The sequence below is a fragment of the Podarcis tiliguerta genome, assembly GCF_965153285.1.
Source record: "Podarcis tiliguerta genome assembly, chromosome: 16".
Classification (NCBI taxonomy): Eukaryota; Metazoa; Chordata; class Lepidosauria; order Squamata; family Lacertidae; genus Podarcis; species Podarcis tiliguerta.
In genome coordinates this window covers 26,540,632-26,554,751 of record NC_139549.1, presented here as the reverse complement: position 1 = coordinate 26,554,751, position 14,120 = coordinate 26,540,632, and the positions used below count along the sequence as shown (strand labels likewise).

The window sequence follows — 14,120 nt, the reverse complement described above, 5'->3', positions numbered from 1 at the left end:
TCCCCATTCCTTATTAAAATTTTTGGTCTTCCTGATTTCTGATTCTTCCAGTCATTTTAGTCATTTAGACATAATCCATCAACTTGATCTGCCATTCTGCAGCAACACGTTTCAGCCCAGCTCTAGCTCTCCAGAGCGATGTGCAACATTAAATGCAACCCAAGTCTTGGGCATTATCTGCACGGCTTAAAAGCCAAAGAGGAGCAGCACATGACATCATGTTCTTTTGCTCTCTTCTAAGTGGGCAGCCATGGGGTGATCTTCCTGAGCCCCCATTCCTATCGAGGCTGCTGTATAGCAGGACAGCTTAATGCACCCGTTTCAGGACCTGCTTGAAACGGCTGTGCCTACCTCTGTCAAGAAGGTCTTCTGCGTTTCCTCGTCACAACGGATCAGCTCCTTCATCACCATCACTTTCCCTGTTGCTTTGTGAGTCACCTGAACAGCAAAAGTGAGAAGAACTTAACACGGCGCTTCTAAACCGTTGCATGATCTCACTGACCCTTGCAAGATCTCCGTGAAGGGTCACTGGCAGCAGAGTGGCTTCCCCAGGCCTCTTAAGGGTTGTACTTGGCAGAATCAGGAAGGAGTTCTGCACTCCCACAGACCTCCTGTCCTCCTCTCACACTTGGGAATTAACACATTACTTGATCAAAGCAGGAAGTAATGTGTGTGCACACCCAAGGAGGGAGCTCATGGCTTGCTCCTGTACCTCCAGCCCAAGGTTTAGAGGGCTGTCTGAACGCAGTTGGCGCATTCTTGTCAGTTTACACCTGTCCGCTGTGCTAACAAGATCACTTCTGTGAAGCAGAGAAACGGAACACCCCACTTTTAGGCCTGGAAAACCCAAAAGAAAGCCTCCTGTTTTAGAGAGCTTGTTTCAGTCTATCCGCTTAGAAAGAGAGCTGGTGACGATGTGAACAAGGCCTGTAATGAACAGACTGAAAGCAAACCAAAGGGAGAGGTATGCTGAGCTCTGCGTGTCATATCCCCATCTTGATGCCTTCAGCAGTGAAGAGCCGCTATATTGTCACTTATGATCGCTATCATTTTTGTTACTGTTGTTAATAGTATTATTTCAGTTCATTGCCTGCCCTTCACCCTAAGGTCCCAGGGTAGGTTACAACAATTTAAAACACAACATTTAAACAACATAAAATTGCAAAAATAGGGTGGGTCCTAAAATTAGAGAGGTAGTGTGGTGTAGCACTTAAAGAGTGTGTAACTAGGGTTTGGGAGGTAAAGGTAAAGGTACGCCTGACCGTTAGGTCCAGTCGCAGATGACTCTGGGGTTGCGGCGCTCATCTCGCTTTATTGGCCGAGGGAGCCAGTGTACAGCTTCTGGGTCATGTGGCCAGCATGTGGCCGGGTCATGTGGCGAAACCAGAGCAGCGCACGGAAACACTGTTTACCTTCCCGCCGGAGCAGTACCTATTTATCTACTTGCACTTTGACGGGCTTTCGAAACCTCCCACTCTGCCACGAAGCTCATTGGGTGTGACCCTGGGCTAGTCACTCACTTTCAGTCTACCCTACCTCACAGGGCTGCTGTGGGAATTAAATGAGGGGAGAACCACACATGCTAACTTGAGCTCCTTGGAGTACAAGACAGGATATAAATGCAATAAATAAATAATGGATATACATATCAGGTGTCTGAATTAGAAGACAAGAAGAGGAGGATGTCACCTGCACTGGGCCTGACTGGTCAAGCACATAATGAGGGGCAGCAACTTGCCTGAGACGTTTGACACTGAAACAGAAGACGACGACAACCAGCAGTCCTAACCAGTTTTATTTGTGATACATAGTTTTGTTTTGCTTTTATCTAGGTTTTTTTTTTAACTTGAATGTTGTTTGTATTGTTATTGACTTTATGTAAACAGCATAGTTGTTGCTGTTTTTTACTACAGTAAGTGGTATTACATTTTTTGCAGGTAATCTAAAAGTCCCCTGCTTTTCCAAAACAGCAGAGGAGAGGAGGGTGCTAGGTTGTTGTATGTCTCCTTTAAAAGGAAGGCCATGCAGAAAGGACGTTCAGAAGACAAGGGCAAGCCGGATGCTCCCTCCCCCAACCAACACAGTAGCCTTGCAGTATGTGGAGTGTTGGGGCGTTGGCTGCAGCCCGGGGTGGGGGTGGGGGTGGGTGGGCAGCGTGCACAAATCGGAGGCCAGAGTTAGTCTGAGGGCTCTCGCCTGAGTGGGAATGCTCATCACAAGGCATGCTGCAATGATAGCATTGGGCTTACCTGCACCTGCTACGTGCCTACCCACAGAAGAGGAAGGAGAAGGAGAAGAAACAGGTTCATTAGTAAGAAAAGGTAAAGAGGAGCTGGAATGTGACATATACCCAAGGATGCAGGCTGAAACAGGGCATGGTTATAAGCCCCTTCATAAGAGCTTGCTGGATCAAGCCAATGGCCCATCTAGCCCAGCACCCTGCTCTCACAGGGGCCAACCAGATGCCTGTGGCAAACAAGCAGGAAACAATCACTAGAGCCCCTACCCTCCTGTAGTTCCCAGCAATGGGGATTCAGAAACATTGCTGCCTCCAGCTGTGGGGGGCAGAGCATAGCCGTCGTGGCTGGTAGCCATGGATAGCTCTCGTCTACATGAATTTCCCTAATCCTTTTTTAAAGCCATCTTAGTTGGTATCCTTCACAGCCTCCTGTGGCAGCGAGTTCCACAGGTTAACTGTGCGCTGAAAGAGGGAGCACTTTCTTTTCTCCATCCTGATTCTTGCTTCCACATTGTGCCAGAGTCAAAATATAGGACAGGCTATCCCCAAATCAGAACTCCAGGTGTTCTGGAGGATGGAGCAGGGCCACGGATGAACTCAGCCTGAGAAGCTGTGGTCCAACAGGGCCACCTTTTTCCTAAACAGGAGAACGGGCTCAAGCACAAAGTTTTGACAGAAGAGGAAATGATTGGCAAACAGAGCATCGGTGCCGAAGAAGCTTAGCTACAGCTACTCAGGCTCTTGCACCCCAGATCGGAATGAAGGTGGGGAGAGCCAACTTAAAACTCTGCAGTCAGAGATGCTTAGGAAGTTGCCTTATACTGCATCAGACATTGGCTCATCGACTTCAGCACTGTCTACACTGACTGGCAGCAATGGCTTCAGGGTTCCAAGCAGAAGCCTCTCCCAGCCCTACCTAGAGATGCTGGGGATTGAACCTGGAAGCTGCTGAAAGCAAAGCAGATGCTCTAACAACCCCTGAGCTATGGCCCTTTCCCATTCAGTGTCAGCTGCACCAACTTCAAGGACAGCAAAAGGAACAGTGAAACAATTGCTGGGAGAAACCTGATGGGACGATCCTGATTAATAGAACACCATTAAGGTGAGAAGCAGACATGCCCCATTCCTGGGGGTTCTGTTGGGAGAGAAAGGTAAGAGAGCATCTGCGACAGTTTCCTCACCTTGATAGCCTGGCCGAAGAAGCCTTTTCCCAAAACCTCCCCGTGGATCAGATCACAGGGGCGGAAGATCTGCTGGGAGCCACTTGTGGATGAGCGGAGCGATTCGGAGCGGCTGATATCCCGGCTGAGGAGGAGTGGTTCCTTTGGGGAGCTGGGGCCAGGGGACTTGGAGATGCTGTTGCTTCGCCTGGAGTGGAAGACGCAACCAAGGTTAGATCTTTTGCTGGAAGTCCAAGCTGCAGGCTCCCTCTTCTCCAGCTCATTGGGATGGGAGGAAGAGAGGCACACAAAGCACACCTAGGTTTGCCAGAGCACGCTCCATAATAAATGAACATGTGTAACAACAGTATAAAAGAAGGCACACTGTGATCGAATTCAAGGCTGCATTTAGTACGCCACACAAAACGAAATCAGATTGGATGCACTGTGCCGTGATCACAGGAGGGGGGGGCACTTAAAAAAAAAACATTTATTACTATAAAAAATATTTACATACCGCTGTTTCATAAAAAACGTACTACAGTGATTTACAACAGTATCGTGGAACCAAGTTGTTCAGGGCTTTGTAAATCTATATAGGAACCTTGAACTTTTGTCCTGGGGGCACTCTTGTCAAAGTTCATGTGACTTATGTCTTGGTACCAAACTTATCCAATATTGTCCTTATTTATCACAGTTACAAACCACTGTATTCTCCAAGGAGCTCAATGTGATGTACTGTCAGGCTTGAGGAATTCTCTCCCTCCCCCCAATGCTTTCAAGAAGCAGGGAAGAAACAAGAAGGCTCATGATTTATTCAGCCATTACGGCAGAAGACAAAGAATCCAGTCCTTCCTCGATGATGGAAGGCGGAGGAGCCAGAGTGAGCAACTCCCTCTTTCCCAACAGCATCTGACCCTATGGTGGCCCCCCATGGTCAAATGCCTCTGTGTCCGCTGCTCTTGCACCCTTAATGAACGTCGCGTTCTAGGGGACGGCGGATCATCTATGCTGTCTAATGAAGTGTCCGCTGGCTGCTCTGTCTCTCCCCCCTGCTTCTCCTAACACCTCATAACTTAGCTGCTCGCTTGTCTCTGACCTGTTATCTCCCTCATAGTTTGGCTGTAACTCAACACAACCTCCCTCAGCTCAGTGGCGTAGCGTGGGGGGTGTAGGGGGGGCCGGCCGCACCGGGCGCAACATCTGGGGGGCGCGCTTGCACTCGCAGTGCTAAAATCAGTACTAAAATCCATGGGTTAGGGGGCGCAAATTACTTGCCTTGCCCCGGGTGCTGACAACCCACGCTACGCCACTGCCTCAGCTACAGGAGAAGGGGTAGGGGGTGATTGCCACCATTCCTCTTCCTCTTCATTCCAGGCCCTGACATGTACATAGTTCTCCCTCTCCTCATATGATCACCACAACAACCCTGTGAGGTAGGTAGGACTGTGAGGCAATGACTGGCCCGTGGTCACCCAGGGAGCTTCATGGTTGAGAGGGGATTCATACCCTGGTCTCCCAAAGTCCTAGCCCAACTTTTGCACTGCACTGGCTCTTAGTAGTCCTTAGCAGCAAGTAGGGCAGGAGGCAGGAATATGCTGGATACATGCATTAGAGTAGCAGGCCTTCCCCAAAATGGAATCTTCCAGATGTTTTGGTCCACAACTCCCATCAGCTTCAGCCAGCGGAGAATACTGCAGTTCAAAACCGCTGGAGGGTGCCAGGTTGAGAGGAGCACTGTGTTAGAGGGGTCAGCCTAAATTCCTCTAGTCCAACCTCCTGCAAAGTGAAAAGCTATATAGCCAAAATAAAATGATAGTCGGAAGTCAGTAAAAATTTTGGGGGTAGCCTCCCCTGGCCTTGGTACCTGAGGGAGCGACGCCGCAGCGTTCCTTCCAGGTTCTCCTTCAGGTCCAGAGCTGATATGGGGCAGGGAGAAGAGGGCTTTTTCGTGCGCCCGGGCATCCGGGCATCCAGACGCAGTCTGTCGAGGCGCTGAGAGACGGGGTCATGCTCGATCAAGAGCTGGAGGGTTTGGCTCGTCTTGCGAATCAGATCCTCTATCTGAGAAGTGAACCCAGGAATAAGGAAGTTGCACATTGAAGGCGAGAGAGACCTCCAAGGGAGCATCTCCAGGGGTCATTCAAACAGAAAGTTGTTGATAGCTCAGACATCCTGGCATTGGTAAGCTAACCTCACACAAAAACCTCAACATTTGCCTCAATTCAACCTACAAGAGGTTTAAAGGGGACCCCTGACCATTAGGTCCAGTCGTGACTGACGCTGGGGTTGCGGTGCTCATCTCGCTTTATTGGCTGAGGGAGCCGGCATACAGCTTCCGGGTCATGTGGCCAGCAGGACGAACAAGAGCGGCGTACGGAAACGCCGTTTACCTTCCTGCCGGAGTGGTATCTATTTATCTACTTGCACTTTGACGTGCTTTCGAACTGCTAGGCTGGCAGGAGCAGGGACCGAGCAACGGGAGCTCACCCCGTTGCGGGGATTCGAACCACAGACCTTCTGATCGGCAAGTCCTAGGCTCTGAGGTTTAACCTACAGCGCCACCCGCAAATCAGGACGCAGGTTTCTGTGGCTGTCCACAGTTAATTATGTAATTATGGCTGTCTCTGTACTCTCTGCACTACTTCTCCTCACTGCTTACAATCCTGCACCAAACCATGTGTGCATATATGCCTGCAATATGCTGATGACCCACAGCTGTACTTCTCCTTTACATCTGAAGATTTGGCAGTGGATGTGCTGGACCATTGCCTTGCCTCATTAACGGACTGGATGAAAGCCAACAAACTGAAGCTCAATCCAGCTTAAGACTCAGCACTGTTAGAGGGGGTTCCCTAGAATGGATGGATTGGATGTTACCTGCTCCTGATAGGGCTACGCTCCCTCTGAAGTACATAGCTTGGGGGTACTTCTGGAACCCTTGCTTTGCTTGAGGTTCAGGTGGCCTCAGAGACATGGAGCGCCTGCCATCAGCTTCGGCTGGTGGCCTAGCTGTATCCCATTTGGACAGGGATAGCCTAACTTCTGTTGTCTATGTACTGGCAACCTCCAGGTCAGATTACTTCAACACGTTATACATAGGGCTGCCTCTAAAGAAAGTTTAGAAACTTCAGCTGGTGCAGAATTTGGCGGCCAGGCTGCTCGCCAGTGGAAAACAGTTTGAGCATATTACCGTATTTTTCGTTCTATAGGACGCACATTTTCCCCTCCAAAAATTAAGGGGAAATGTGTGTGCATCCTATAGAGCGAATGCAGGCTGCGCCGCTAAGCACAAAGCCAGAACAGGAAGACGGAGCACTGTGGAGAGCTCCGTCTCGCTGCTCTAGCTTGGGGACAGCTGCGCGCACAGCCTCTCCAGGGCAGCGGGGTGTCTTCACCCTGCTGTTCTGCAGAAGCTAGCAAGGCTGTTCCCAAGCCAGAACAGCGAGACGGAGGGCTCCGTCTCACTGTTCTAGCTTGGGGATGGCTGTGCGCAAAGCCTCTGCAGGGCAGCGGGGCACTGCGCTCTAAAGGCTTCAGGGATCTTTGAGGCTGGCGGTGGGAGAAAGCAGCGCTTCCCCCCACCACCAGCCCCACAAGCTCTGGTGAATGTACCTTGAACGCACCTTGTTTTAGAGGGGGAGAACAAGAAAAAAAAATTTTCCCTGTTCTCCCCCTCCTATGGTCCGGTGCGTCCAATGGTGCGAAAAATACGGTATACTGGCCTGACTGCACAGGCTGCCAATTAGTTCATGGGCCCAATTCAAAGTGCTGGTTTTGACTGTAAATCCTTTAACTGCTGGAATTAGTGCAGTTATGGGTGCCACATAAAACCAATTCTGCATTTTTAAGAACTTGATCTTTTGGCATGACAGCACCTGCACTTCGGAACTCCCTGCCTATTGACACCAGGCAGGCGCCTTCACTCTTTTTGGCACATGCAAAAAACATTTTTGTCTAGGCAGGCCTACCCAGTTGTTTAGATAGCTGATTTGAGTTTTAATCTGTTTTCAGAGTACTGTTAATTTAACTTTTCGAATGTCTTGAATTATTGTTAATTCTTCTCAACAATTTTATTGCTTTATCTTTTTTGTAAATCGCTTTGGGTTTGTTTGTTTTTTTTTTTTACAATCAAGCAGTGTATAAACATTACAAAATAAATGAACAAACAAATAATGCACCTGACAAAGTGGCCCTCAGTCCACGAAAGCTTATTATGCGCTAATAAATTTTGTTAGAATCTTGCGGCACCTTAAAAACCTACGTTGTTCAAACTGTTTGCAGTAGCCCATATTCCAGTGAGGGGTCTTGTATTTATGCCACATACGAAAGAGAAGGAATTGCCCACAACTCACAAATGTGAGAACTTTGCTTACGCCTTGAGATACATTGAAGACAACTGAGGGACCAGACCAAAGGCCCCAGTGGCTAAGAAAAAACAACAACACTGCCTTATACCCAAGTCTATTGGTCTATCTATAGTGCAGAGTTGTCTACTCCAGCCTTCACCAACTCCCATCAACCATACAACACAGGAGTTGTAGTCTAAAGCACCTGGAGGACACAAGGCTGGCACCTGCTCTCGCAGAGATCTTTATAACAATGCCATGGATCAATCCTGAGCCCTTCTGCATGCAAAGCATTTGCACCAGCCCTGAGCTATTCTCTCTTCTCCATTCTGTTCTATTTCTCAAATCACCAGGAGCAAGAAGTGAACTTAAAAAATATGCCCAGGCTGTACCTCTTCTGTTTGTAGTGTGCGAATCGGGGTCCCATTGATCTCCAGGATCTTGTCTCCAGGGTGAATAGCGTTCTGGACATCGGGACTAATATGCAGTCGGTTGACTCTATAAACAAAGAGGGAGGGTCATGTGACAGCAGAACTATTTTTATTTTTCTGGGTCTTCAAGGAGTAACAACATGAATTGCACTACTCCAAAGACCACGGAAGAGTGAAACTTCCATAAAAGTGCACTAGTCAGTGTTAAAATTAACAAATAAATTACATATTATCCTTAAAATAATTGGAGTTTTGCTTATAAAACAAATAAACATGACTAAGAGAAGAAAAATATAGAAAGGTGACATTAGGAGATTGTCAGGATACATTTAGCACTGTGATGTCTTCATATCTCCATGACAATTTAATGAAATAGAAACCTAGAACTGTAGAGTTGGAAGGGATCACAAGGGTCATCTAGTCCAACCCCAGGCAATGCAGCCTATAGTCACCTCTGGGTGGGCTCTTCCCTGTTCTCTATTATCAGTCACATCCTCCAGTACTGGTTCCTCACAGACACACCTTCTACCTTGGACTGGTTTGCCATTAGATCTCCCCCAATTCTATCATAGATTCCATTTGTTCAAATTGAGAAAAAGCTTTCTGATATTCCACTGTCATAGAAAATAAGTATTTTTTCAAATTGGTGCTGAAGTTTTGCACTTGCTAACCATTTCGCTGTTCTTGAGGATGTGAGGGCATTTATGCCAGTTTGTATTCCTACTTCCAAAACTCTTTATTTAAAAATATTTCTAGTGACATTTCCCAGTGGATTCAGTGCCTGTAAAGAGAATCCAAAATAGCTGGATAATAGTTCTGAAAGTTTTACAACAAAAAGTTTCCTAGACTGTTTGACCTCTGTTTCTCTAAAAACATATCAGGAAACCTGTCTTTCATCAGCTGATTTCTACTGCACCAGTAATTTACCAACCTGACATAATTTAGACCAGAAACCGATTCCATGCCTGGTTCTGCTCTAATTAAATCAGCTGGGGTAATTTTTGCAACCCCTAAAATCACACACACAAACAAAATCGCTTTGAACTCTCAATTTTAGTAAAATCTGCAATGCCCCAAATTTTCACAGCAAGGATTCATATCAGTCTCATTGTTGCTTTAAAAAAATATTTTAAACTGTCGCAATGACTATCCCTGGTTATTAAAAATTCAGCAGTCTGTTTAAAGATTTAAAGTAGGCTACTTGTTTTTCTTTATTTGTAAAGTCCAAGGTGCTGAGGCTGAGGTTATGGTAAGGTAACTGGGAGATTTCATCAGCTCTGGCTCTTTAGAATTAAACAGTTACTTGTGTTTAGTGTCCCCCCCCCCTTGACTAAAAAAAACTTCAGATTTGACATTATTAATGACTAAACCATTTTCTGGACTGTCTTAATCTTCTCAGGCCCACTTGAGGTGTCAAAAGGAACATATCTTCTCAATAAATACTGTACATTTACCAGTCTCTTAAAGCTTTGGGAACATGATAACTCCAATTGTGCAGAGTCACGACGATACAAAACCAAAGTTAAAAAGATATATATACAGCCTTGAGGGAGACCTTTATATGTCAACATGGCGAAGAGGGAAAAGGAAGAGCTAAAGTAAGCAAGTCTTTTGTATACGATACAATCATTCCCTTTGCTTTCTCAACTAGAGTCTCTAAGAAGGACAAACAGTATAAATGTCCATAATTAAAATAGGCAATTAAACAACACAGCAATTTAATATTGTACTGTTTAACTGCATATTTTAACTACAAGCGTTTATACTGTAATGCTTGTGTGACTGGCTTTTGTACTTAAACTTGGCTTAGACGTGTGTTTTGGCATTAAGCAGTATACAAACTGATTTATCACCCACTCTTTCACTTGGACGCTAGTGGCATAGGTTGAGCAGCCACCTTCGACAGCCACCGTGAATCCTCGCTTGCCATCAGTGGCCGCAGGCATGGAGATGAGGGTCAGCGTGTAGGGCAGCTGTTCACACAGGAGCTCGGTGGACAACCTCTCAATCATCGGCGTCAGAACAATCTGGTTATGGCATTTGCCACTAAACAGAAGAGTGGAGAACGTTATGCTGGATCTGCCAGATCCATCCCTCCCCTCTCCCCACCTCTAATAATAATAATAATAATAATAACAATAATAATAATAATAATAATTTATTTATACCCCGCCCATCTGGCAGTGTTAAATATTAAAAACTCCCCTAAACAGGGCTGCCTTCAGAAGTCTTTTAAAGAGAAGATAGCTGCTTATTTCCTTCACATCTGAAGGGAGGGCGTTCCACAGGGCGGGCACCACTACCGAGAAGGCCTTTTGCCTGGTTCCCTGTAGCTTTACTTCTCACAGTGAGAGAACCACCAGAAGGCCCTCAGCACTGGATCTGTGTCCGGGCTGAATGATGGGGTTGGAGACGCTTCTTCAGGTATACAGGACCAAAGCCGTTTAGGGCTTTAAAGGTCAGCACCAACACTTTGAACTGTGCTCGGAAACGTACTGGGAGCCAATGCAGATCTCTCAGGACCAGTGTTATATGGTCTTGGCAGCCACTCTCAGTCACCAGTCTAGCTGCCACATTCTGCATTAATTGCAGTTTCAGGTCACCTTCAAAGGTAGCCCCACGTAGAGCGCATTGCAGTAGTCCAAGCATTGGACCCCCCCTGCCTGCATTCCACCCCCCTGCCTCCCACAGTTGCAGTATGGGCTTCTAACTTCCCCTTACCAGTAGAGGGCAGAGTGCTGCACCAATGCATACGTGTCGCCATCTTCAATGATCACCTTGCAGCTCATACACGCAAAGCATTCTGGGTGGTACTTGTATTCACCAGCCACCTGCAGAGAAGCGAGGTTTAAGCCAAGGTGGAGAGCAGACAAAAGCAAAGCAACAAAGGTGCTTTCAGACCAAGAAAAGTCAAGAGAGAAATCTCAACTGTGCATTAGCCACATCAACCCTTTTCCTGAAACCGGACGGCACACCGCAGGGTCAAACCAAGGTTCGCAATTGCTGGCTGGAGGGGCATTTTGTCGCTTCGGGTGCTCCTGGAAAAGCAGGCCTAACTTAAAAGCATGTGAGAGAAGGGAGGAAGAGGAGGATGTTGCAAGGAGTGTGGGTGTTACCTGTCTCACGTGGGGGGTTAATAGTTAAACTATGGAACTCACTCCCACAGGAGCCAATGATGGCCACCAGCCTATACAGATTTAATAAGAGGATTAGACAAATTTATGGTGGAGAGGGCTGTCAGTGGCTACTATGCTCTGCCTCCACAGTTGGAGATAGTAATACCAAGTACTGGAAGCCACAGGAAGGGAGGGGGCTCTTGTGCTCAGGTCCTACTTGTGCGTTTCCCATTGTGGCATCTGGTTGGCTTCGATTTTACTTGTGCCATTTCAACCAGCCTGCATGGTTGAAGACAGGCTGGTTGAAATGGCACAAGTTAAATGTGTATAAGTTGGGATTGTACTGTAATAGCATATACTGTACAGTGGTACCTCACGTTAAGTACTTAATTCGTTCCAGAGGTCCGTTCTTAACGTGAAACTGTTCTTAACCTGAGGTAGCACTTTAGCTAATGGGGCCTCCTGCTGCTGCCGCGCTGCTGGAGCACGATTTCTGTTCTCATCCTGAAGCAAAGTTCTCAGTCTGAAGCACTATTTCTGGGTTAGCGGAGTCTGTAACCTGAAGCGTATGTAACCTGAGGCATATGTAACCTGAGGTACCACTGTATATGAATACAGTAAAGGTAAAGGTAAAGGAACCCCTGACCATTAGATCCAGTCGTGGCCGACTGTGGGGTTGCGGCGCTCATCTCGCTTTATTGGCTGAGGGAGCCGGTGTACAGCTTCCGGGTCATGTGGCCAGCATGACTAAGCCGCTTCTGGCAAACCAGAGCAGCACACGGAAACGCCGTTTACCTTCCCGCCGGAGCGGTCCCTATTTATCTACTTGCACTTTGATGTGCTTTCGAACTGCTAGGTTGGCAGGAGCAGGGACCGAACAATGGGAGCTCACCCCGTCGCGGGATTTGAACCGCCAACCTTCTGATCAGCAAATCCTAGGCTCTGTGGTTTAACCCACAGCGCCACCTGCGTCCTATGAATACAGTACTGTACAGGTATTTGGGGCTGCGCTTCCCCTAGAATCCACTAGGGGTCTCAAAAAGCATTTTTTAATATGAACACAGCCTCTTGCTAGGGGAAATGAGCTGTTAGCCTGCAGAGTTTCCCCTACAGCAGTTGTCTCCAACCTTTCAAAACTCGGGACTCCACCTTCAGCGCTAACATGCATTTGGGGACCTGTTTCTTAACTTTCTACAGCATCTCAGATTCAGAGCTAAGTGCTGTCTAGTCTAGCGGCCCTAATAAGCTTTAAATCAAGACATGGAGAGTTTCGCCTGCAGTCAGAAGAAAGAAACCTTCACTTTGGTCTGAATAATTTTATATATTTATATTAATGTACTGCATTTATATCCCACCTTTTTCTCCATGGAGCTCAAGATGAAATCAGACTGATGCTTTAACCACTACACCACGCTGGCTCTCAGTCCCACACTTCAGTGCAGACTCACTCAACCTGGTGACCTCCTGCCATTTTGGACTACAGTTCCCACCAGCCCCTGCATCATTCAGCCCAGAGTCAATGTTCTACAACTCTGGCCCAATCCTGTGCACAGATATGTTCACACACACACAGGTGAGTGTGAATGAAAGGACGTGTGTCCTTTCTGCCAGCAATGGATAATGCAGAACCAGCATACTGCATGGTGGTTAGAGGGTCAGACTGGTACCTGGGAGACCAGGGTTCAAATCTCCACTCAACCATGAAGCTCACTGGGTGACCTTGGGCCAGTCACTATTTCTCAAGTCTAGCTTACCCTCACAGGGTTGTTGGGTAGATGAAATGAGGAGCGGAAAAACCATGTACATCACTTTGTGGGAACATAGAAACAGAATTGTAGACTTGGGAGGGACATCTAGTCCAACCCCCTGGAATTGCAGAAATCTCAGCTAAAGCATCCATGGCAGATGGGATGTAAGTGTAAATAAATAAACTGACCATATCACACGACATAGGAAGTTGTTTCAGACTGATTCAGATTCTTGGCCCATCTAGCGCAGTATTGTCTACATTGACAGGCAGCATCTTTCCAGGGTTTCAGATAAGGGACATTCCCAGCTGTACCTAGAGATGCTGCTGGGGGCTGAACCTGGGACCTTCTGCATGCAAAGCAGGGTCTCTACCACTGAGCCACAGCTTCCCCCCGGAAGTACCATGTACATCACCACAATTGTGTTCCTTGTATGAAGAGTGGGATATACAGTGGTGCCCCGCAAGACGAATGCCTCGCAAGACGGAAAACCCGCTAGACGAAAGGGTTTTCCGTTTTGGAGGTGCTTCGCAAAACGAATTTGCTATGGGCTTGCTTTGCAAGACGAAAATGTCTTGCGAGTTCCTGCGGGTTTCCCCCCCCCTCCGCTTTTTCCCAAGCCGCTAAGCTGCTTAACAGCTGATCGCTAAGCCGCTTAACAGCTGATCGCTAAGCCCGCTAAGCCGCTAATAGCCTTTTAGCAGCTAATCTGCTAATCCCTTAAGCCTTTAATAGCCGCTAATAGCCGCTAAACTGCTAACAGCGCTAATCCGCTAATGGGCTTGCTTCGCAAGACGAAAAAAACCGCAAGATGAAGAGACTCGCGGAACGGATTCTTTTCGTCTTGCGAGGCACCACTGTAAATACAATAGCAATAACAGAACTGTTTGGAAGCAAAAAGCACGGTCCTTTCGGTTTTTTGCAAAAGGATGCACCTCCCACTGAAAAAATCTTCCATTTGCCAAACCTGTTGAGAGGTTCAATATCATATTACAAAGACGGGAGCCTGAGTCCCAAGAACAAAGGCAAAGTGCCTTACGGCATGCCTGGAGGCCCAACAGGAAACACTTTCGTCTT

The 14,120-nt window shown here is 47.3% G+C and overlaps 1 protein-coding gene across 4 annotated transcripts in view; it reads right to left on the bottom strand.

The window, feature by feature from the left end:
• The window catches only part of LIMK2 (LIM domain kinase 2), a 50,194-nt gene that overhangs the window by 10,108 nt on the left and 25,966 nt on the right, over positions 1-14,120 (bottom strand). For all 4 annotated transcript variants that reach the window (XM_083417732.1, XM_083417734.1, XM_083417735.1 and 1 more), the window contains 6 exons: positions 10,901-11,010; positions 10,037-10,225; positions 8,141-8,246; positions 5,267-5,463; positions 3,421-3,607; positions 352-438 (listed from right to left, as the gene is read on the bottom strand). In XM_083417732.1, the coding sequence (XP_083273858.1) occupies positions 352-438; positions 3,421-3,607; positions 5,267-5,463; positions 8,141-8,246; positions 10,037-10,225; positions 10,901-11,010 (876 nt within the window). The remainder of the gene's footprint in view (positions 1-351; positions 439-3,420; positions 3,608-5,266; positions 5,464-8,140; positions 8,247-10,036; positions 10,226-10,900; positions 11,011-14,120) is intronic.